Genomic DNA, 26,529 nt, shown 5'->3' on the forward strand with positions numbered 1-26,529 from the left:
ATTTAATAAATGGTGCTGGGAAAACTGGCTAGCCATATGTAGAAAGCTGAAATTGGATCCCTTCCTTACACCTCATACAAAAATTAATTCAAGATGGATTAAAGACTTACATGTTAGACCTAAAACCATAAACACCCTACAAGAAAACCTATGCAATACCATTCAGGACATAGGCGTGGGTAAGGACTTCATGTCTAAAACACCAAAAGCAATGGCAACAAAAGCCAAAATTGACAAATGGGAGGTAAGTAAACTGAAGAGCTTCTGCACAGCAAAAGAAACTACCATCAGAGTGAACAGGCAACCTACAGAATGGGAGAAAATTTTTGCAATCTACTCATCTGACAACGGGGTAATATCCAGAATCCACAATGAACTCAAAGAAATTTACAAGAAAAAAAAAACCCCATCAAAAAGTGGGCAAAGAATATGAACAGACACTTCTCAAAAGAAGACACTTATGCAGCCAAAAGACACTTGAAATAATGCTCATCATCACTGGCCATCAGAGAAATGCAAATCAAAACCACAATGAGATACCATCTCACACCAGTTAGAATGGAGATCATTAAAAAGTCAGGAAACAACAGGTGCTGGAGAGGATGTGGAGAAATAGGAATACTTTTACACTGTTGATGGGACTGTAAACTAGTTCAACCATTGTGGAAGTCAGTGTGGCAATTCCTCAGGGATCTAGAACTAGAAATACCATTTGACCCAGCCATCCCATTACTGTTTATATACCCAAAGGATTATAAATCATGTTGCTATAAAGACACATGCACACGTATGTTTATTGCAGCACTATTCACAATAGCAAAGACTTGGAACCAAGCCAAATGTCCTACAATGATAGACTGGATTAAGAAAATGTGGCACCTATTCACCATGGAATACTATGCAGCCATAAAAAATGATGAGTTCATGTCCTTTGTAGGGACATGGATGAAGCTGGAAACCATCTTTCTCAGCAAACTATTGCAAGGACAAAAAACCAAACACCGCATGTTCTCAGTCATAGGTGGGAATTGAACAATGAGAACACAGGGACACAGGAAGGGGAACATCACACACTTGGGCCTGTTGTGGGGTGGAGGGAGCGGGGAGGGGTAGCATTTGGAGATATACCTAATGTTAAATGACGAGTTACTGGGTGCAGCACACCAACATGGCACATATATACATATGTAACTAACCTGCACATTGTGCACATGTACCCTAAAACTTAAAGTATATAAGAAAAAAAGAAATATCTGAGACTGGGTAATTTATAAAGAAAAGAATTTTAATTGACTCATGGTTCTGTAGGCTTCTAGGGAAGCTTCGGGAAGCTTAAGTTACTGGCAGAAGGTGAATGGGGAGCAGGCACATGACATGGCAAAAGTAGGAGCAAGTGATGTGTTGGGGAGAGTGAGGTGCCACATGCTTTTAAAGCACCAAGCCATGAGGGATCTGCCCTCATGATCCAAATACCTCCCACCAGGTCCCGCTTCCAGCACTGGGGATTACAATTCAACATGAAATTTGGGCGGGGACATACATCCAAACTATATCAACAACCAACTATGCACTTCTTCCATTTGCATTTACCTGTTTAACCATGTGTCATGGGTGATGGGAATGGGGAATCAGAATTATGCCTCCAATTGGGTATATCCCAAAGAGTTATCCAAGTCTTTAAAAATAATAAAGCCTATACAATCATATTTCTTTCACTATGTAACAACTTTTTGTTGAGAGTAAATGTTTTAGGGCTATTAATAAAGCAAGGCTAAGGCCTTCTCCCACGTCTCCTAGCTGTTCACTCTGCACTTCAAGCCTAACTGTAGTTGGTGTTACCATTGTGGAAGTATTCTCTTATTTTAAATGGGGTTTCTCTAGAATTTTGTCTGTGATCCTTTCTACTTTCTATTCCTTTTTGCTTAATCAGGATTCTTCTCAGGTGATAACATTTTTAGCAGCTTTTGTGTATTCATGTACATGTGCGTACACACACACGTGCAGATAAATCCGTTGGCAAAGCAAGGAGATAGTTGGCAGTCTGACATCCTGATACAGTCCTTCTTACACACACGTGCAGATAATTCCATTGGCAAAGTGAGAAGGTAGTTGGCAGTCTGACATCCTGATACAGTCCTTCTTACACAACTTTTTACTGGAATGGAATGTCCTGGTGAAACAAGTATTTGTGGACAGGACCAGAAACCAAACATCAAACTAGAGTACAATTGCACATCTTTGATGGGGATTTTATTGGAGTCACAGTTGCTGTTTGCATGCTATTAGTAATAGGCTGTCTATATCTCATTCCCTGCTATATCCTTAAAATTTGTAAAATATTATTAAAATATTGGAACGAAAGTAAGTCCAATAAATGAGCAACCTTATCAGATTAACCTTTTGATAATGAAGAAAATAATGAAATTTCCTTTAATTCCTGGTGCCAATGAACACACATTTTTTTCTAATGGTGATCTTTTTATTTTTATTTTTACATATTTAGGAGGTACAAATGCAGATTTCTTACTTGCATATATTGCATAGTGATGGAGTCTGCTCTTTTAGTATATCCATTATGTGAGTAGTGAATATCATATCCTGACCACCCTCTCACCTTTTGTAATCTCCAATGTCTGTTATTCCACTCTGTACATCCATGTGTAGCCATTGTTTAGCTCCCACTTATAAGTGAGAACATGCAGTATTTGACTTTCTGTCTCTGAGTTATTTCACTTATAATGGCCTTAATTATATCCATGTGGCTGCATAAGACATGAGTTTACTTTTTTAATGCCTGTGTAGTATTCCGTGGTATATATGTGCACACACATGCACACACCATATTTTCTTTATCCAAACCTCTGTTGATGGACACTTAGGTTGATTTCATATCTTTGTTATTATGGATAGTGCTACAACAGACATATGAATGCAGCTGTTTTTTTGGTATAACAATAGGGTATAATTTCCCCACTGTATATTTTTATTGACTTTGTCAAAGATCAGTTGGCTGTAGGTATGTGGCTTTATTCCTTGGTTCTCCATTCTGTTCCAATGATCTGTATGTCTGTTTTGTGCTAGTACCATGCTATTTTGGTTATGATAGCCTTGTAGTATAATTTGAAGTTAGGTTATGTGATGCCTCTAGCTTTGTTCTTTTTGCTTAGGATTGCTTTGGCTATTAGGGCTCTTTTTTTAATATACTTTAAGTTCTGGGATACATGTGCAGAATGTGCAGGTTTGTTACATAGGTATACTTATGCCATGGTGGTTTGCTGCACCCATCAATTCATCACCTACATTAGATATTTCTCTTAATGCTATCCTTCCCCTAGCCCCCCACCCCACAACAGGCCCCGGTGGGTGATGTTCCCCTCCCTGTGCCCATATGTTCTCATTATTTAACTCCCACTTATGAATGAGAACATGGGGTGTTTGGTTTTCTGTCCTTGTGATAGTTTGCTGAGAACGATGGTTTCCAGCTTCATCCGTGTCCCTGCAGAGGACATGAACTCATTCGTTTTTTGTGGCTGCATAGTATTCCATGGTGTATATGTGCCACATTTTCTTTATCCAGTCTTCATTGATGGACATTTTGGTTGGTTCCGAGTCTTTGCTATTGTGAACAGTGTTGCAGTAAACATATGTGTGCTTGTGTCTTTATAGTGGCATGATTTATAATACTTTGGGTATATACCCAATAATGGGATTGCTGGGCCAAATGGTATTTCTAGTTCTAGATCCTTGAGGAATCACCACACTGTCTTCCACAATGGTTGAACTAATTTACACCCCCCCAATGGTGTAAAAGTGTTCCTATTTCTCCACATCCTCTCCAGCATCTGTTGTTTTCCTGACTTTTTAATGACTGCCATTCTAACTGGCATGAGATGGTATCTCATTGTTGTTTTGATTTGCCTTTCTCTAATGACCACTGATGATGAGCTTTTTTTCATATGTTTGGTGGCCATATAAATGTCTTCTTATGAAAAGTGTCTGCTCGTATCCTTTGCCCACTTTTTGATGGCTTTGTTTCTTTCTTGTAAATTTGTTTAAGTCCCTTGTAGATTCTGGATACTAGCCCTTTGTCAGATGGCTAGATTGCAATAATTTTCTCCTATTCTGTAGGTTGCCTTTTCACTCTGATGATAGTTTATTTTGGTGTGCAGAAGCTCTTTAGTTTAATTAGACCCCATTTGTCAATTTTGGCTTTTGTTGCCATTGCTTTTGGTGTTTTAGTCATGAAGTCTTTGCCCATGCCTATGTCCTGAATGGTATTGCCTAGGTTCTCTTCTTGGGTTTTTATGGTTTTAGGTCTTACATTTAAGTCTTTAATCCATCTTGAGTTAATTTTTGTATAAGGTGTAAGGAAGGGGGTCCAGTTTCAGTTTTCTGCATATGGCTAGCCAGTTTTCCCAACACCATTTATTAAATAGGGAATCCTTTTCCCATTTCTTGTTTTTGTGAGGTTTGTAAAAGATCAGATGGTTGTAGATGTGTGGTGGTGTTATTTCTGAGGCCTCTGTTCTGTTCCATTGGTCTACATACTTGTTTTGGTACCAGTACCATGCTGTTTTGGTTACTGTAGCCTTGTATCATAGTTTGAAGTCAGGTAGCGTGGTGCCTCCAGCTTTGTTCTTTTTGCTTCAGATTGTCTTGGCTATACGGGCTCTCTTTTGGTTCCATATGATATTTAAAGTAGTGTTTTTCTAACTCTGTGAAAGAAGCCAATGGTAGCTTGATGGGAATAGCATTGAATCTATAAATTACTTTGGGCAGTGTAGCCATTTTCATGATATTGATTATTCCTATTCATGAGCATGGAATGTTTTTCTGTCTGTTTGTGTCCTCTCTTATTTCCTTCAGCAGTGGTTTGTAGTTCTCCTTGAAGAGGTCCTTCACATCCCTTGTACCTTATATTCCTAGGTATTTTATTCTCTTTGTAGCAATTGTGAATGGGAGTTTGCTCATGATTTGGCTATTTGTCTATTGTTGGTGTATAGGAATGCTTGTGATTTTTGCACATTGATTTTGTATCCAGAGACTTTGCTAAAGTTGCTTATGAGCTTAAGGTGTTTTGGGACTGAGGTGATGGGGTTTTTTAAATATACAATCATGTCATCTGCAAACAGAGATAATTGACTTCTTCTCTTCCTATTTGAATACCCTTTATTTCTTTCTCTTGCCTGATTGCCTTAGCCAGAACTTCCAATACTATGTTGAATAGGAGGGGTGAGAGGACATCCTTGTCTTGTGCTAGTTTTCAAAGGGAATGGTTCCAGTTGTTGCCCATTTAGTATGATATTGGCTGTGGGTTTGTCATAAATGGCTCTTATTATTTTGAGATATGTTCTATCAATACCTAGTTTATTGAGTGTTTTTAGCATGAAGCGGTGTTTAATTTTATTGAAGGCCTTTTCTGCATCTATTGAGATAATCGTGTGGTTTTTGTCATTGGTTTTGTTTATGTGATGGATTATTTATTGATTTGCATATGATGAACCAGCCTTGCATCCCAGAGATGAAGCCAACTGGATCATGGTGGATAAGCTTTTAGATGTGTTGCTGGATTCGGTTTGCCAGTATTTTACTGAGGATTTTCACATTGATATTCATCAGGGATATTGTCCTGAAATTTTCTTTTTTTGTTGTGTCTCTGCCAGGTTTTGGTATCAGGATGATGGTGGCCTCATAAAATGAGTTAGGAAGGAGTTCCTCTTTTTCTGTTGTTTGGAATAGTTTCAGAAGGAATGGTCCAGCTCCTTTTTGTACCTCTGGTAGAATTCAACTGTGAATCCGTTTGGTGCTGGGCTTTTTTGGTTGGTAATTACTGCCTCAATTTCAGAACTTCTTATTGGTCTATTCAGGGATTCGACTTCTTCCTGGTTTAGTCTTCAGTGGGTATATGTGTCCAGGAATTTATCCATTTCGTGTAGATCTTCTAGTTTATTTGCATAGGGGTATTTATAGTATTCTCTGATGGTAGTTTGTATTTCTGTGGGAGCAGTGGTGATCTCCCCTTTATGATTTGTTATTGTGTCTATTTGATTCTTCTGTCTTTTCTTCTTTATTTGTTTGGCTAGCAGTCTATATATTTTGTTAATCTTTACAAAAAACCAACCCCTGGATTCATTGAGTTTTTGAAGGGTTTTTTGTGTCTCTATCTCCTTCAGTTCTGCTGTGATCTTACTTATTTCTTGTCTTCTGCTAGCTTTTGAATTTGTTTGCTCTTGCTTCTCTAGTTCTTTTAATTGTGATGTTAGGGTGTTGATTTTAGATCTTCCCTGCTTTCTCTTGTGGGCATTTAGTGCTATAAATTTCCCCCTAACCACTGCTTTTGCTGTGTCCCAGAGATTCTGGTACATTGTGTCTTTGTTCTCATTGGTTTCAGAGAATTTATTTATTTCTGCCTTAATTTTGTTATTTACCCAGTAGTCATTCAGTAGCAGGTTGTTCAGTTTCCATGTAGTTGTGCGGTTTTGAGTGAGTTTGTTAATCCTGAGTTCTAATTTGATTGCCCTGTGGTCTGAGAGACTGTTATGATTTCTGTTTTGCATTTGGTGAGGAGTGTTTTACTTCCAATTATGTGGTTGATTTTAGAATAAGTGCTGTGTGATTCTGAGAAGAATGTATATTCTGTTGATTTGGAGTGGAGTGTTCTGTAGACATCTGTTAGTTCTGCTTGGTCCAGAGCTGAGTTAAAATCCTGAATATCCTTGTTAATTCTCTGTCTTGTTCATCTGTCTAATATTGACAGTGTGGTGTTGAAGTCTCCCACTATTATTGTGTGGGAGTCTAAGTCTCTTTGTATGTCTCTAAGAACTTGCTTTATGAATCTGAGTGCTCATGTATTGGGTGCATATATATTTAAGATAGTTAGCTCTTCTTGCTGCATTGATCCCTTTACCATTATGTAATGCCCTTCTTTGTCTTGTTTTGATCTTTGTTGGTGTAAAGTCTGTTTTATCAGAGACCAGGATTACAACCCTGTTTTTTTTTTTTGCTTTCCATTTGCTTTGTAAATATTCCCCCATCCGTTATTTTGAACCTATGTGTGTCTTTACACATGAGATGGGTCTCCTGAATACAGCACACCAATAGTTCTTGACTCTTTATCCAATTTGCCAATCTGTGCCTTTTAATTGGGGCATTTAGCCTATTTACATTTAAAGTCAATATTGTTATGTATGAATTTCGTCCTGTCATTATGATGCTAACTGGTTATTTTGCCTATTAGTTGATGCAGTTTCTTCATAATGTCAATGGTCTTTACGTTTTGGTTTGCATTTGCAGTGGCTGGTATCAGTTTTTCCTTTCCATATTTAGTGCTTGTTTCAAGAGCTCTTGTAAGGCAGGCCTGGTGGTGACAAAATCTCTCAGCATTTGCTTGTCTGTAAAGGATTTTATTTCTCCTTTGCTTAGGAAGCCTAGTTTGGCTGGATATGAAATTCTGGGTTGATTATTATTGTCTGTAATTATGTTGAATATTGGCCTCCACTGTGTTCTGGCTTGTAGGGTTTCTGCAGAGAGATATGCTGTTAGGCTGATGGGCTTTCCTTTGTGGGTAACCTGACCTTTCTTTCTAGCTACCCCTAACATTTTTCCTTCATTTCAACCTTGGTGAATCTGACAATTACGTGTCTTGGGGTTGCTCTTCTCAAGGAATATCTCTGTGGTATTCTCTATATTTCCTGAATTTGAATGTTGGCCTGTCTTACTAGGAGAAGTTCTCCTGGGAAATTCTCCTGGATAATATCCTGAAGTGTGTTTTCCAACTTGGTTCCATTCTCCCTGTCACTTTTAGGTACACCAATCAAACATAGGTTTGGTCTTTTCACATAATCTCATATTTCTTTGAGGCTTTGTTAGTTCCTTTTCATTTTTTTCTCCATTCTTGTCTTCACACTTCATTTCGTTACATTAATCTTGAACCTCTGATATCCTTTTTTCTGATTGATCGATTTGGCTACTGATACTTGTGTATGCTTCACGAAGTTCTTGTGCTGTGTTTTTCAGGTCCATCAGGTCATTTATGTTCTTCTCTAAACTGGTTATTCTAGTTAGCAATTCCTCCAACCTTTTATCAAGGTTCTTAGCTTCCTTGTGTTGGGTTAGAACATGCTCCTTTAGCTCAGAAGAGTTTGTTATTACTTACCTTCTGAAGCCCAATTCTGTCTGTTTGTCAAACTCATTCTCCATCCAGTTTTGTTTCCTTGCTGGTAAGGAGTTGTGATCCTTTGGAGGAGAAGAGGGATTCTGGTTTTTAGAATTTTCAGCCTTTTTGAGCTGGTTTTTCCTCATCTTAGTGGATTTGTCTACCTTTGGTTTTTGCTGTCGGTGACCTTTGGATGCAGTTTTTGCATGGTTGCTCTTTTTGTTGATGTTGATACTATTGCTTTCTGTTTAGTTTTCCTTCTAACAGTCAGGTCCCTCTTCTGCAGGTCTCCTGGAGTTTGCTGGGATTCCACTTCAGACCGTTTGCCTAGGTATCACCAGCAGAGGCTGCAGAACAGCAAAGATTGCTGCCTGCTCCTTTCTCTGGAAGCTTCGTCCCAGAGGGGCACCTGCCAGATGCCAGCCGGAGCTTTTGTATATGAGGCGTCTGTCGACCCCTGCTGGGAGGTGTCTCCCTGTTAGGAGGCATGGGGGTCAGGGACCCCCTTGAGGAGGCAGTCTGTCCCTTAGCAGAGCTCGAGTGCTGTGCTGGGAGATCTGCTGCTCTCTTCAGAGCTGGCAGGCAGGAACGTTTAAGTCTGCTGAAGCTGTGCCCAGAGCTGTCCCCCTTCCACCAGGTACTCTGTCCCAGGGAGATGGGAGTTTTATCTATAAGCCCCTGACTGGGGCTGCTGTGTTTCTTTCAGCGATGCCCTGCCCAGAGAGGAGGAACCAAGAGAGGCAGTCTGGCTACAGTGGCTTTGCTGAACTGCAGTGGGCTCTGCCTAGTCTGAAGGCTAGTCTGCTGCCTAGTTCCTGGAGGCTTTGTTTACACTGTGAGGGGAAAACCGCCTTCTCAAGCGTCAGTAATGGCAGACATCTCTCCCCCCACCAAGCTTGAGCATCCCAGGTTGACTTCAGACTGCTGTGCTGGCAGTGAGAATTTCAAGCCAGTGGATCTTAGCCTGCTGGGCTCCATGGGGGTGGGATCTCCTGAGGAATACCACTTGGCTCCCTGGCTTCAGACCCCTTTCCAGGGGAGTGAACGGTTCTGTCTTGCTGGTGTTCCAGGTGCCACTGGGGTATGAAAAAAAAACTCCTGCAGATAGCTTGATGTCTGCCCAAATTGCCGCCCAGTTTTGTGCTTGAAACCCAGGGCCCTTGTGATATAGGCACCCAAGGGAATCTCCTGGTCTGTGTTGTGAAGACTGTGGGAAAAGCATAGTATCTCTGCCGGATAGCACCATCCCTCACGTCAGGGTCCCTCATGGCTTTCCTTGGTTTGGAGAGGGAGTTCCCTGACCCCTTTTGCTTCCCGGGTGAGGCGATGCCCCACTCTGCTTCTCCTCACCCTCTGTGGGCTGTACCCACTGTCTAAGCAGCCCCAATGAGATGAACCAGGTACCTCATTTGGAAATGCAGAAATCACCCACCTTCTGCATTGGTCTTGCTGGGAGCTGCAGACTGGAGCTTTTCCCATTCAGCCATCTTGCCCAGGAATCCTCTATTTTTGTTTTATATGAATTTTAGGATTGTTTTTTCTAACTCTTTGAAAAATGACATTGGCAATTTGATAGCGATTGCTTTGGATCTGTAGATTGCTTTAGGCAATATGGTCATTTTAATGATGTTAATCCTTCCAATTCATGATCATTGGATATTTTTCCAATTGTTTGTCTCATCTACAATTTCTTTCATCAGTGTTTTGTAGTTCTACTTATAGATTTTTCCATCTTTGGTTAAATATATTCTTAGTGTTTTTTTTCTTATAACTATTGTAAATTGGATAGCCTTCTTGATTTTGTCTTCGGGTAGATTATTATGGGTGTATGGAAATGCTGCTGATTTGTGTACATTAATTTTGCATCCTGAAACTTTACTGAATTTATCAAATCTAAGTGTTTTTTGGTGGATTCTTTAGGATTTTCTAGATAGAAGAATATGTCATCAGCAAGCAGGGATAATTTGACTTCCTGTTTGCCAATTAAGATACCTGTTATTTTTTCCTCTTGCCTGATTGCTTTGTCAAGGACTTCCAGTACTGTGTTGAATAAAAGTGGCAAAAACTGGACGTCCTTTTCTTGTTCCAATTCTTAGAATGCTTTCAACTTTTCTTCGTTAAGTATAATGTTGGCTGTGGGTTTGTCATGTAGGCCCTTTACTATGTTGAGGCCTCTTCCTTCTCTGCCTAGTTCTTTGAGGATTTTTATCATGATGGTATACTGAATTTTACCAAATGCCTTCTCTGCATCTATTGAGAGGATCTTATGGTTTTTGTCCTTAATTCGGTTTATGTGATATATCATGTTTGTTGATTTACATATGTTGAACCATCCTTGCATTCCTGCAGTAAATCTCACCTGATTATAGTGTATTATCTTTTTGATGTGCTGTTGGATTCCATTTGCTAGTATTTTGTTGAGCATAACCATGTTATCATTGTGAGATCTTCTTCCTTAGGAATGACATAATAAATAGTAACTTTTATTATCAAAGAGAAGTAAATATTTAAATATTTTATATTTAAAATATTCACATTATGTCTAATAATTTACACCTCTCAGAAATATTGAATCTTTCTTTTATGAGTGAAAATAGTAATTTTCCTATTTGATATCATTATCACAAGTAACATTTACCTGAGCCTTTATTATATGCCAGGTAGTTGAAGCTCATTTCATGTATTAATACTCATTTGATTTCTATAAAATGTTATAAGGTATGAATTTTTATCCTGATTTTGTGAGAATGTGTTACATTTCACATATTTAATATATCTGGCATATGTGTTTTACACAATATATTTACTTTACATAAGATACAGAATGAAGTATGTTTATAATTATATGAATTAAAGTCAAAGTGTTAGAGGTTTTTGCTTTCCAATTACTCAAAAATGTAGATAAAAGATTTGATATTTTGGCATGTAGTCTTTATGATATTTTCCACTATTTTCTTCTTCTCTTAATATCGGGCCCCCAACTTTCCCATTGTTCCTGATGTTCAAATTTGAAGTCAGTCTAAACTACTTAATAATATGTACATAACAAATTATATAAATGATGTTCTAGTCTTCAAGTGACATGCACCTGTTTGTATCTTATAACTTTTTATATTCTAATGCACATATACTTTAAAAAAATGGATAGATATGGAATTTTATGTTTGAATTACCTCGTCTTATTACTGTCCATTATAAACACTATCGATTATCCCTAAAACAAAGGCCATTCTTGTTCAGAAACTGTCTTTTGTTCTTCATATACTAACCGAGTCCCACTGAGATACAGATCTCACTGCATGGTATAGTCAAAATAAGCCCCTGGGGCCAAGGATGACAACAGGATAAGTTCTCAAATCCTGGACTTGCTGTATATAATATCGTGCTGTTTTGTCATTGTTTCCTAATGTAAAATAATGTGATCTTTTAATAAAGGAACAGGATATGTTGTAGAGGGTTAGACTTTAGGAGATTGATACAGGGGTCAGTAGATGCTTACTCCCTGTTTCTTCTACTCCCTCAGTTAATTCAGACTCTCATTTCCATTTCTTCTGCCAATTTGACACCTTTCTTTTGTATTAAAGAGTTGAATTTCCCATTGGTATGCTTTACTATATAGTTTGAATCACTTATTAATACTGGAAGTTAACATTCTTTATTCTTCAAAGGATATGTGGCTTCTTTGAATAATTGCCATTTCAGTGATACTCCTCAAACCTTCCAGTTTTGAAGGAGACTTTTGTTTAGAAGAGCATAGTATATTGTATACATATTAGTAACATGAAACATGCTTTCTGTATTGATCATTGTACCTTGCTGCTCTGAAAAAGTATCATATGCACTATTATACAAATTTTATTTTGTCTCTCAAATGAAAATACTACTTTAAGAGAGTTGGAATGTTTAAGATTTGAAATCCTAAGCAAAATTGGAATATTATATTCTTTTTAGTGTTATAAAGAAGTAATATGTGGTTTATATTAATATTTCACTGAATATTAGAATTTAGTTATTAAAAGTAGATCAAGGAAGAGTTATCCACTATATAAAATTTCTGACATTACTTCTCAAAAAATTTATTTTTAAAGGGAGATTTGAAGGAATATCATTTATATTATTTATTCCTTTTAGAATGTCATAAAGATGAAATTCGTAAAATGTGTTTCTCCAAGTTTAGAAAATGGGATAACTTTTAAAATGTGGAACTTTTAATCGTAAAATATTAAATGCCAATTCTCTTGTGACTTACAGTGAAATAATAATCCAGGAGCCTATTACTGATGGAAGGGAACTTTCTTATCATTCAATAAGCATTTATGCATGTTTCAGCCTTTTATACATTTTAGGTCCTTAGACAATAAAAGTATATATATAAGAACCACATATTTCAGATTGTCTCATTTAGATTTTAGTGGAGAATTTAAAAATAGAGCAATAGTAATAATACTACAATGAAATTCAATAGTTTACCATTTTTGGAGTGCTTTCTTATATTAAATGCAATATAGGTGAAGGGTTAAGAGAGTGGGTTTGTATGAGAAATACTTGGATTTGTGTCCTGATCATTGTACAACTAATTGTAAACTCGGACTAGTTATTTAATCCCTCCAAGCTCCTGTGTTTTGCTCTGAAAAACTAGGTTAAAAAAAGTATCTACTCCATATAGTTACTGTAAAGATAAATGAAATTAAGCATGTAATATGCTACATGGTCCCTGCGCTTCAGTAAATCCCTAGTAAACATTAGCCGTTTTAATTTTCTGAGCCTTACAACAGTTTTGGAAGTAGACAAGAAAAGGACTCTTTTTCCCATTTTATAGAGGGAGGAGATGGAGGCTCAGAGGGATTATGTGGCATTTCCCAACAACATAGAGTTGAATCAAAGTAAGAATCAGAAAAAAAAAAAAAAAACCCAGGACTTGTGATTTCTGGTCCACTATCTCAATGGAGAAGATACATGAATTTATAAGAATTGAGAGATACTTGACATAGGAAAAAACAGATGTAATTCAGGTTTCTGATTTTCACAGACTTTTGAGATGCAGAGATATAGTTTGTATTAGTATTAGCTATAAACTTGCCTTGAAATGATTCAAAGGAAGATAGGTTAGGATATGTCAGATATTCCCAGGTAAGAAGTCATATAATGCTTATGTAGTGTTGGTTAATAAATTCATATTTGTGTACTTCACCCTTTTATGCCTAGCCTATAGTTATGCTTCTGCTTTTTTTCAACTTGAACAGAGTATTATTAATAATTTATTCATTAAATTAGGTGTTAAGATTATACTTTCCCAAACATCATCACCCTTTCGTAGAAGGTATTTTGTAACAATATATGGTTTCAACTTATGGTTTTTATCTTTTCTAATTTTTCATTCATTCATTCATTCATTCATTCATCAAAACAGTCATTAATTCAAGCAGTCATTCAAACAAGTACTCACTATCCCTGAAGCTCCAGATATGTATAGGCAGAGTATCTGGCCTTAAGTAGCTCCTCAGTCTAGTAAAGAAGATAAACATGTAAACTAATAAATTTCTACTAAAGCAATAATATGCAACAGTAGAAGCAGGCATGAAGGATCCACAGAAAACCAGGATAGAAGTTAACACTGCCTTTTTTGGTCTCACAAGAGAATTCTTGAAAAAGATCTGAGCTGGTTTTTTGAGGGCAAATAAGAATTTATTAGGCCAAAAGGTCTGAATTTTCTTACTCTTACCTGCAAGTAACTAACTTACCTCTGTTTTGCATACATTTACTATATTGTTTCTTTTTCTTTGTTCACTAAGTTATTTTTCACATGCATTCACAACTGCTCAAATGTATAATTTCTCAAAGCTTTCCTAATTCATAACCTTAAGATAGAATGTAATTTGCAAATTCTCAGACTGTCTACCATTATACTAAGTTCTGGCTGTTGTAGGAACATTTTTCTTGTAAACAATATAATATTATTTTTGAAAATGTATTTGAAATATGGGATTTATTTTGCTATATTTGAGTTATTTTGAAAGCCTTTTTTAAAAAGGCATATAGTATCCTGGACTTAAAATTCATTACAAATTGCTTTAGAAGAAAAATTCTGTAAAATATGATTAAACTGTGATACAATAATTCCCTAAATACGGTACTGTTTAGAGGAGATAATAAGTTACCAGAACTTGCTTATGTTAATTGTTTTATTATGTATAGTCCAATGTGAGGGCATTTCTGTGTTACATGAATCAACATAATTATACTTTTCTTACAAAATAGGAATCACATTTACTCGTAAAAATCACAAGATTATTTTAGCTCCTTTTGTTTCAAAACATTTGTTTTTTAGGTGGATTAAAAATTTTACCAACTCAGCTTATTTTGAAATATCTTGTTTGTATACCCATTAAGATTGCACCTCTCTTAAGATGGAAATTTAGGTCAAATTACAACTTGAATTTAACTTTACTACAGAAAATAACTGTGCCATCTTTTAAAACCGCATTCTAAATTTTAAGCACAATAGATCAAAGTATATCTTATTTAAATACTCTAGAATGAAGTCTCAATTATTTTCTCACAAACTTTCTTAAAATAGTCGCTGTTCTCAATATAAAATGTGAGGTTTACCTTTATTATTTTAAAGAAAGATGAAAAGTTGTTTATTTTAAAATTTTAATGCTTTTGCTTTCAAATTATGGAAATTCTCCTTTGGGGACATATTTATTTGAATTATATGTGACATTATTTTTATTTCTTAAGGCTATGATTAAAAGTTTCATGGATGTCTACCAGCTTGCAAGCACTAGAATCATGACATTAGAGAAGGAAATGACATCTCATCGAAGTCACATTGCGGCCTTGAAATCAGAACTTCACACTGCTTGTTTACGTGAAAATGCAAGTTTACAATCAGTAAGTCCTTGTCTAACAATATTTTTATAACTTTTTGAATCTTGGGTTACATTTACATTTATGTTTTTAATGTTCATAAGATCATTTGCCAATATATGTAATTTAGGGTAAATGATCAGTCAAGTGACATAAAATTATTTGTGTGGAGAAAAATTTGAAAGAAGAAAAGCAATTAATTTTTTCATTGTATAATGTATAAAGATATGCATATTGTTATCAATGCTAAAACACTACATCAAGATTCCTTTGTGTTTGGCAGTGCAGCTGACAGTTGGATTTGGCAGTATGCATAGTTAAAGCTTGCAACTGTCTGAAGATTCAGTGTGTCCCATTAAGACAGAATATTATTAATTATGCGTATAACCAAAATGGTAATTAGAACATGTGATTATTCTCTGTAGAAAACTAGACTTATCCATAATACATGCCTAGCTAAAGATGCATGTTGTGATTCATCTATATGATTAAAATTCAGTTTCAGCAGCTATTTTCATGTCTTAAAATTTTAGCCCATGATGAAGTTTGGGCTCACTTAACACTAAAAAAAAATTTCTCTACTTCAAATATATGTTTGGGGAGTTTTAAAAAATGAATGTATCGTGACATAAAGGAATAAGTAAACGTTTAAACTTTCCCTCAAAAGTCTAATATGTCAACAGTAGATTCAGAAGGTTACCAATAATTGGAATGTCTTTTTAATTTTTTTGGTTTGATTACAGTGACTTATAAAGAAAAACAGTATCATTTTGCTATTCAGCTGTTGACCCATTTCAAATGCTACATTCAACAGAAAAAGAGTTAGCATTAAAACAAATAGATGCATGGCTGTGGTCTGATTCCTCACCTTCTGGTCTTGGCTCAAGTGCCAGCGTCCAAATAAATCCTTTGTAACCAGGGTATTCAAAATCACAACCATCAACCCTCCCTGCCCCCTGAAAAACTCGCTGCCTCTCTTTTGCCCCATATTTCCTGTCTCCCTTCCACCTTTCTTATTTTTTTTCCCTCTAGCAGTTATCATCAAACTGACATATGGTGCATTTTATTTATTTGCTTATTGTTTGTTTGCTCCTTCCTCAGTAGAATGTAGGTTCCATAAAGAAAGGCAATTTTCAGTGCTTGCTTCATTGCTGTTGAGACATTCCAGTTCCAAGAGCAGTCTGGCTTATAGTAGGTGCTCAATAAATATTTATTGAGTGAAAAGTATGAGTAATTTGTCCAATAAATGTAAAAAGGCAGTTATTTGGGACCAGAGTTGTGAGTTCAGTTTTTAAAATGACTGTTAATTTCTTAATGAGAGATTAGTAAATTTGACCTCCACCAAGAGAAATTAAAATGAAGAGGAAACTTCTTAAAATTTTGGAGTATTTGGAATTTATTCTAGCCTTTTTCATATTTCTTCTTGCTATCTCTGATTTGATTGGTTAATTTTACATTATACTGTTTAAGTTGTATCAGCTTTGTTGGGTCGTACTATTATTACTTTCTACTATTATTTAATATGAAAACAATTACTTGTATTTTAAGAAGACCAAACTTGGTAAGGTGAGATCGTTTCTCCGTGGGTTCAAAAAATTTTTGCCAATTGTTATGCTACTGATATCTTAATGAAAGTGTGTTTAATATACTTCACAATCATACCAAAACTCTACTTTTCAACATTTTTCCCCTTTGAACATATCTACAGGATACATTCATCATTTCATGTAGAAGAGGTGGTTCACCTGGTAGTGATTCTTCATCTATATAATGCGAAACATTCCCCCAGGTGATTCTGATGTATCCTTTTAGGAGCATGCTGCCCAATTCCATGTCTCGACAGGATGTGTGCTCTCCTGTCTTTTCCCTTAGTTGAGAATCACTGTTTTAAAAATAATAAACTTGTGTAATGGTTTTTATTTTTTAAAGATATTTGTATATGCATTTACTTACTTGAACTTTTTAAGAACTCTCTAAAGGAAGTAGAAAAACAAACCTTTGTCTTTGTATTTCATAGATGAGAGGCAATATTGTTTGGTGGGTAAGAGCATGGGCTTTGGAGATATATCCATTAGGAATACTATCAAGTGTAAATAACAGAAGATCTGACTAGCACAATTTAAAAAATAGAGGAGTGTGCATATCTCTTTGACCTACTAATTTCATTTCCTTTGGATATATACCCAGTTGTGGGATTGCTGGATCACATGATAGTTCTAGTTTTAATTTTTTGAGGAAACTTCCTACTGTTTTCCATGACTGTACTAATTGACATTCCCACAGCCAGCGTGTGCAAAGATTCCTTTTTCTCCACGTCTTCACCAACACTTACCTTTTGTTTTTTGTTAACAGCCATTGTAACAGGAGTGAGGTGATATCTTATTGTGGTTTTCATTTGCATTTCCCTGAAGATTAGTGATATTGAGCATTTTTTCATATACAAGTCCATTTGTATGTCTTCTTTTGAGAAATGTCTGTTTAGGTCTTTTGCCCATTTTAAAAATCAGGTTATTTGTTTTCTTGCTATTGTTAGAGGTCCTTACATATTTTGGATATTAATCCCTGTCACATGTATAGCTTGCAAATATTTTCTCCCATCCTGTAGGTTGTCTCTTCACTGTGTTGATTGTTTCCTTTGCTTTGCAGAGCTTTTTAGTTTGATTTAATCTCATTTGTCTGTTTTTCGTTTTATTGCATATAATTTTTAAGATCATGTACCAAAAAATCATTGCCAAGAACAATGGCATGGAGTTCCCCCATGCTTTCTTCTAGTAGTTTCAGAGTTGTGATATCTGCGCTCCTATGTTTATCACAGCACTGTTCACAATAGCCAAGATACATAATCAGCCTAAGTGTCCATCAATGGATGGATGGATGAAGGAAATATGGTATATATACATAATAAATACTATTCAGTCACAAAAAAGAACAAAATCTTGTCATTTATGACAACATGGATGAATCTGTAGGACATTATGTTAAATGAAATAAGCCAGGCATAGAAAGACAAATACTGCATCTCACTCATATGTAGAATCTAAAAAAATAATCTCATAGTAGAGAACAGATTGGTGGTTACCAGAGGATGGAGTGGATAGGGGAGAGAGAGCAATGGGGAGATGTTGGTCAGAGGATGTATAATTACAGTTAGGTAGGAGAAATAAGTTCTAGATCTCTATTGTACAACATGGTGACTATAGTTAATAAAGACGTATTCTTGAAAAGTGCAAAGAGTGGATTTTCAGTGTTCCTACCGTAAAAACGATACCTATGTGAGGTATTACATTTGTTAATTAGCTAGATTCTAACAATTTTACAATGTATGTATACTTGAAAACATGTTGTACATGATAAATACATGCAATTTCATCTTTCAATTAAAAAATAGAGAAGTTTTTTTCTCACAGGAAGTCTAGAAGTAGGTGGTTATTGTTAATTAGTTTAGTGCCTCAACTTTTCTGTAATTTCTCTGCTACTCCCTCATTGTCGTAAGATTGCAGCCCAGATCTAGGATTTGTAGTAACATTCAAGTCAGAAGGATGGGATAGCCCAACAACAGTTTATATATGTGTTACTCAGTTATATATATGCCTCCAAAGGCATGTATATAGATATATAGATATAGGTATATAGATAATCTCTATATACACCTTAAAAGGCTTTTCCTTTTAAAAACATATATTTAATATTTATATATTTCAAACAAGGGAAAATCTTCTAAAGAAGCTCCAAACAGGTTTTCTGCTTATGTTCCAATAGCTGGAAATTGGTCATGTGGCCACGCATAGCTGAAATAAGTTAAGGGACAAGGGAGTCAGGAAGGAGTAGATATTGTGTTAACCAGTTAATAGTGTGTGCCATAGAAGTCAAATAAGTTTGGATTCAGATTCTAGTTCTGTCAGTTGCTAACTATGTGGCTTGCATGTCAGGGCTTTCATCTGTAAAATGGGGATAATAATATTGCTACCTAATGAGATGTTGGGCAGTCTAGTGAGAAGTGTTAAAGTGCTTAGGACCTTGCCTCACACTTAGTCAAAAAAAAAAAAAAAAAAAGTCAGCTATTATTCTGATCACCATTATCTTGATAGAAAGTCATTGGATTATACCACCGGAAAAGATTATTTACTAACCTAACACTTTCAACTACAAATTTCATCATTTTATCCTGCTTCCTACTATAGCCTTGAGCATGTAACTCCTCTTCTTTGATCACCATTAGCATATTCCGGTGACTGAGCTCTCTGCTCCTTTCTGCAGCCTGTTTTCCTCTCCTTTCATTGATACATTCTTAAAAGGAATCTATACTTGCTTCTATGTACTCACTTTCCATTTATTCTTGAGCTTTGCTACCAACTGACTTTTGAGACTGTCATTCTGCTGAGACTGTTTTTCAAAAGTCACCAATAATTTTATGCCTGCTCTATCCATTAGTTCCTTTCCATCCCTTTCAATTTTTATGCAACATCAGGTCTTTAGCTACTCCTTTCTTCTTTGAACACTCATCTCCTTTGTTTCACATGTCTACTTTTCCTTTGTTGACTCCCAGGCCTCTGCTTACTTGTGCTCTACCTTCTTTGTATTATTAATTCTTTTCTTTATCTATTAATTCAAAATTTATTAAGCATCTGCTTTTTGGTGGGCACAGTTCTGTTCTTGGGGATGTCATAACCAAAACAGACAATCCTTGTTCTCATGAACTTAAAATCTAGAAGTGGAATTATTTTTCATATAATCACACTAAATAACGTGTAATTACTAACCAAGACAATGCACTGAAAGGAAAGAACTTGACTGATAATGAGTTTTTTAAACAATGGGGCTGTCCTAGACTAGGGTGTGAGTAAAACATTTTCAGAGTCAGTGATGCTTGAGCTAGTGTCTGAAGATTGGGCAGGAATTATCCAATGGTGCAAAAGAACAGTGATCTAGATCAAGAAAAGGGGAGTGGCGACTTCTACAAAGTTTCTGTGATGGAAAGAAGAAACTCAGAAAGACCAGTGTGGCTGGTGGAAGAAAGCAAAGGCCAAGAGAGGTCTAATATAAGAATGGTCTGGAGAAAAGGGCAGAGGTCAGACTTTGTTCTTTTTCCTAAGAGCAAAGGAAAACTCACTGAAAAATTTTAAAGGAGGAATGAGCTCAGATTTGCATTTTTAAAAAGATCACTGTAGCTACAGTGTGAGGAATCAGCTAGACATGAAGAACAAGAGAAAATGGTGTGCCTGAGACAATTCCTAGTTTTTTGCTTTTGGAAATGGATCAGTGGTCTCATTTACCGATAAAGAAAACGGTGGAATGGGGGGAATATTATGAATTTAGTTTTGAGTACGTTGAGTTTGAGGTTCCCTTAATCTAATGTTTTGAAATGTTAATATCCACTGACATAGATGGTTTGAGCATCAGGGACATATAGGTAGTACTTTGTACCATCACCTCTGAAAAGCACTGAATGTGTGCTCATTTCCTTTCCTTTGGAACTCACACATCTCTGTGTTCCTTATTGCATAGACCATTTTCTACCTATATTTAACAATATAGAAATAATCATTAAGTGGACATTATTTGAGGTATGGAGACAGAGGTGAATAAGACATGATCTCTGCCCTTGTGAATTCCTATTCTAGCTGGGGAAACAGAGACATAAGCAAATCACAAAAATAGGCAAATAAAAAATCTGTGGATGCACAAATGAGAGAAGAGTATGTTCTAACATTGTCAGAAGAAAGTGCTGAGAAGATAATATATGTGTAGGAGTCTCTGAAGAATGTATAGCAATTTGACACCTTGTAAAGTGGGAAGAGCAATCAAAATATATATTTTATGTTGACTTGGGTCTTATGGATAGTACACATGTTTAATGAATGAAATTATCACTTTCGTATAATAGGAAATGTATTGTTATTTTAGTTCCATTCCCCGTCTTAATTAAAGCTACCCAACTCATCCAAACAGCCTGTACCCAGTGAGCCCAAGACTGCTTGCAATAGTCATTCCAAACCTTACCTTCATCGGTTCCCAATCCATTCTTGCACCATCCAGTTCCAGCTTTTTACTTTATAATCTGATTTGATTCCACTTCTGACCATTTTGTTCTTGATGCTCTTTCTTGATCTCTCTCATATTTGTTATTTTGGCTACTCTCAAAACTATTAACCAGCTGCCATTTTCCCCTTCTCACAGAAGGCTTTAGAATCAGGCAGGCCTGGATGTACATTCTGACACTGTTACTCATTAGCCATTAAAACACTCTAATAATCAGTTTTGATATTTGTAATAAATAGATGAAAATTCCCACATTGTAGGGTTGTTATGAGGATGAAACAAAGACACAGTGTCTGGCATATTAGTAGGTGATCAATAAATATTCTCTTATCTGTGTGTAAAAAGATTTTCTGATAGTTATATGTATTTCCTACAGCTAAGCTATACTATAATTTTAAGAAATATAAGTTAACTATGAGGAAATCTTTTTATCTGTAGGCAAAAGAACTAAAACAACCCTTATATCAGTGCTTTTAGCATATAATAAGTACTGTATTACCATTACTTGTTGTTGTTATGACTTATTTAATGAATCAAGGCAGCCAGTATGTACTCATTACTATCCTATCCAGCCATTTCACCAGATAAAAAATACTCATTATTTATCAAAAACATATGTCATTGTAATGCATATAAAGAGACTGATCATATTGTAGACATGAATAATTATCTTTAAAAACTATCCGTCTTTAGATAACATTTTCAGTTTTTTTTAGCAACACACAATAATAATGCTGGAGTTCATGTAAGATTTCTCATCAATTGTACACTTGCCAGTACTTTAACTTTTCCGGTATGTTGGTCTTTGGCCCATTAACTTAGGACTGCTCCAGAGCTTTTATCTTGAGTTCTAATAACTAGAAAGGGCTTTGAGCAAGGAGCTTTTGAGTCCCATACAGCCCAGTAGAGAACAGTACAGCAGTCAGAACCAATCACTTGCGGGTGTTTGGAGACCAGCACACCCACAGCTATGGAGAAACATGATACTTCAATCTTGAAACATAGAATGCCAAACCCAAATACCTTGCTGTGAGTTATGATGCTGCAAACTACAGTATTGATTTGCTTCATTTCCACTGTATGTTTAAGCAGTATGTTTTTAATTTTATAGGACTTTATTTATGAGTAAATAATAAATTACAACTCAGAGGACCATTCCATTAGTGTCTTTGTGGGAGAAATATCTTTGTATCATTGTTCAGATTACGTCAGATTTAATACTTGTCAGGTGGTATTATATTGTTAATAAAGGTGAATTGTGTCGATATTTTGGTTCAGTTAAGATGAAAAAAAAAGAATCCTCTTTCTCTTAAGTTCCAAAATAACATTTCACCACATTTATTTTAGTTATACTTTACGGATAGCAGAGGGATCATTTGTTAATATTAGTGTTGTGTAGATGGAGAAACTGACACAGAATTCAAGTATTTTTCTCCAGGTAAGTTGCTTCCACAAACATTCATATACCTTATCTTAGTTGATTATTGATATTCATTATTGAGTTTTTAGCTCTTTAAGAATATTTTTTTGAAACAGTTGTTAGCCTTGACAATTTGTTGAGAGAGGCTATACAGTGCACTTCAGTGGTATAAAGTACAGATTCTGGAGTTCATCTCCCTGGCTTTTAATTGGAAACCAATCAGATTACAAGCCAAGACCTCTGATTCCCTGTCAGGTGCTTTCCGACGAGACTGCAATGTGGAATAAGACAAATCTTTACCATCATGGCACTTCAGATATAGTGGAGAATACAACCATTGTACAAGTAATTAAAAGAGGGCTGTTAAAGTACAAGCGTAGGGTGCTTTCAGAGCATATAACTGAGGGACTTCACTTGGGCTGTGGTGAGGAAAGGCCTGCTTGGGGAATTGAAATCTCAGTTGAAAAAAATGAAGATTAAGTCGGAGTTGACATGAGAAAGCATGGCAAGCTCAAGGGATTGAAAGATGTCTAGCATGGTTGAAGCAGAGTGGATTAGATGGAGAATTGTGAGAGATGACACTGGGGGAGAAGGGGCCAGCTGTGTGGCATATAAGCTGTGATAAATTTCACCGTTTGAGAAACTCTCACTGTGATACCTCTGACAACTACATTACAAAATATTTACTCCTTTTGCTTTATTTTCCTTACTCCGAATTTCATTTTTTTCTATTCTCAAAATTCACCTGCATTTTATGTCATAACAGTGCTCATTTTACCCTTTTGCTAAATACTTCTTAGTTAGATTTTCATTAAATTCTCTCATATTTTTATTGTGACTGCCAGCTCTGGCTTTTGGATACTAGTAGAGCTGAATAAGGAAAACATAAAATATCAAAAACTGGACAGCTCAGTCAACATGCAAACATATATATTTTTTGATCCTTGGCATATATTTCCAAACTTTTAAAGGTTTCTCATATTCTAGAAACTCAGGAGTTGTTTGTATAGGAAACAGAGGCCTGGAGTTATTAATGCATATTCCAATGGCCTCATACCTTCTTTCTAGAATTTTGTTTTATGTAATGCAGTTTAAGAAGATCCGCTTTCATCACGGTGACTAACCCAAATCCTGATAGTGACTTTTGGGACATGATATAAATTTTATATTTATATAAATATAAGTATACATTCATATAATATAAAATGTATATTAGGTATATATTATTTTGTATATCAGTATAGACATTAATATATATTTATATAGTTCTATTCCACAGTGATGAAGTTTTACAAGGATGGAGCAAGAAGTGCCAGAATTAAAATTTCAAAGTGATCAGTATGATTGATTAGTAATTAAGTTGCAGAAAATATGGATAGTAACTGGCAACATAATGCTCTAATTATTCCTATTAGTTTTTCAAAGAATGGCAACAACTAAATATGCTTCTCAGTGTCTCCCCTACTATTTTATCTTTTTTACTAAATTGAGTTCTTTAAGGGTTTCAATTACCTATTAAACATCTGCACTTTGATTTTCTGCAAAAGCCTGAAATTCACTGAGGTCCCGAACTGAACACTTTTTTCAGCACTTCCGTGCCCTGTTTTTCCTAATTCTCCTTTGCCTGCATTGCTTGTCTCTGAAATAAGTGTCCACCTTGTAGCCCAAGGAAGATTCCTTAACTTTTGTTCCACTTTCCCTCTACCACCAATATTTAATCTATTGCTAAGCCTTACTGTTTCTTCCACCACAGATCTCTTAGACCCATCCTCTTATTTCTATCTGTGTAGTCACGTGACCATTTCCCCGGGCTATTGCAATGGTCTTCCAATAAGTTTTCTTATATCTAGTCTTTTTTCTTCTATTCACCCTGTCATATTAGTGGCAGAGTTATCCTTCCAAAACACAGATATGGTCAGGTCATAGCATTACTGAAAACATTTTCAAACTTTTAAAGATTTCTCATATTCTAGAAACTCAAGAGTTGTTTTTTGTCTCCAGTTTCCCCATAATAAAGTATGAGTTTTTTACCATTGACATTCTGGCATATTCTGACTCCTTCTGGTTTTTTACACCATTGTTCAATTGGCAGAAGAAGTAAGAGTTCCTTTGTTCTGATCATTTATCACTGTATTTACATGTCTGGGTTCTGTATAGTAGTCTGACTTACATAACCAATTAATTGTGTATGTATTAGCATATTGTGAGACTGTGAGGTGATGTCTTAGTCATATTTATAATCCATTATAATGATCTGACTTTAATAAACGCTGCTCGATTTGAATTGAAATTAATGAAAAGATCACTCATTTCATATTTGTTCAATCTATACTTGTTATTGGACCTACGCTTTGCACAAACCATGATTCCCTCCGAATTTTTCCCACACCAAATTTTCTTTAATTTCCTTTAAACTGTTTTATATTATTTTGTATTAGCACTTAATGAAAATGAGTAGAATAATTTACATATTCTATATATGGTAAAATTTTAAGTAAATACTTTTAAATAATATACATTGGATGTTTCTTCTCACTACTTTTCCTAAAAAAAAAAAGGCAACACAAAATCATTTGTGACAAAGAAGAGCATTCTTTTCAACATACCACTTAAATGATTTTCTCAGATATTTTGGCACCCCTACCTCTGTGTGTTCATGTAGAGGTAGACATACATAGACGTAAAATAACCATCATAATACCTTTTATTTACATGGTATATACTCAGTAAGTGTTTGTTAGTGACAATGATATACCGAGTTAAAATGAACTCTACTTAGGCCTAGCAAAAAGTAAGAGTTTATGTTATTTCAGAAACAGAGGTCTAATTTACATAAATCAGTAGAAAGTTTGTTTTCAAAAATGTATTTCCTTGAAGTCTTCCCTCACACTATGTACAGAAATTAACTAAAAATGAATCAAAGACCTATTTATAAGAGCTAAAACTATAAAATTCTTTTTAAAAATTATGTTTTAAACTGTCACATTATAATTGCACATATATCTGGGGTATAATTTGATGTTTTGATACATATTTATGTTGTATAATGATCCAGTCAGGGTAGTTAGTGTATCCATAATCTCACTCATTTATCATTTATTTGTGGTGAGAACATTCAAAGCCTCTCTTCTAGCTATTTTCTAATATACAACATTTTACTGTTAACCATAGTCACATCCATGCAATAAACATCGGAGTGCAGCTATCTCTTTGACCTACTGATTCCATTTCCTTTGGATATATACCCAGTAGTGGTATTTCTGGGTCATATTGTAGTTCTATTTTTAACATTTTGAGGAAACTCCATACCGTTTTCCATTAATAGGTGTACAACTTTACAACCCTACCAACAGTGTGTAAATGTTCCCTTTTTCTCCACATCCTTACAACATTTGTTTTCTTTTGCCTTTTTGGTAATAATGATTCTAACTGAAATGAGGTGATATCTCATTATGGTTTTGATTTGCATTTCCTTGATGATTAGTGATGTTGAGCATTTTTTCATATGCCTGTTATCTACTTGTATGTCTTCTTTTGAGAAATGTCTATTCAGGTCTTTTGCCTATTTTTAAATTGGGTTCGTTCTTTTTTTTTTTTTTTGCTGTTGAGTTGTTTGAGTTCCTTATACAGTCTGGATATTAACCCTTTGAGAGGTGTATAGTTTACATATATTTTCTGCCATTCTGTAGGTTGTCTCTTTACTCTGTCAGTCATTTCCTTTGCTGTGCAAAAGCTGTTTAGTTTGATGTAATCACATTTGTCCATTTTTGTTTTTGTTGCCTGTGCTTTTTAGGTCTTACTCGAAAACCCTTGCCCAGCCCAATATCATGAAGCATTTCTCCTGTGTTTTCTTCTAGTGCTATCATAGCTTTGCATTTTACATTTAAGTCTATTATCTATTTTGAGTTGATTTTTGGATATGGTAAGAGGTAGGGGGTCTAATGCCATTCTTTTACATGTGGATATTTAGTTTTCCCAATACCATTTATTGAAGAGATTGTCCTTTCCCCAATGTGTGTGCTTAGCACCTTAGGTGTATGACTTT

General features: G+C 35.5%; 1 protein-coding gene across 2 annotated transcripts in view; it reads left to right on the forward strand.

Moving 5' to 3' along the window:
* The window catches only part of CCDC171 (coiled-coil domain containing 171), a 414,598-nt gene that overhangs the window by 349,142 nt on the left and 38,927 nt on the right, over positions 1–26,529 (forward strand). For both annotated transcript variants that reach the window (XM_030817262.1, XM_030817163.1), the window contains one exon: positions 14,897–15,049. In XM_030817262.1, coding sequence (XP_030673122.1) covers positions 14,897–15,049 — 153 coding nt within the window. The remainder of the gene's footprint in view (positions 1–14,896; positions 15,050–26,529) is intronic.

Source organism: Nomascus leucogenys, chromosome 1a, assembly GCF_006542625.1.
Source record: "Nomascus leucogenys isolate Asia chromosome 1a, Asia_NLE_v1, whole genome shotgun sequence".
NCBI lineage: Eukaryota > Metazoa > Chordata > Mammalia > Primates > Hylobatidae > Nomascus > Nomascus leucogenys.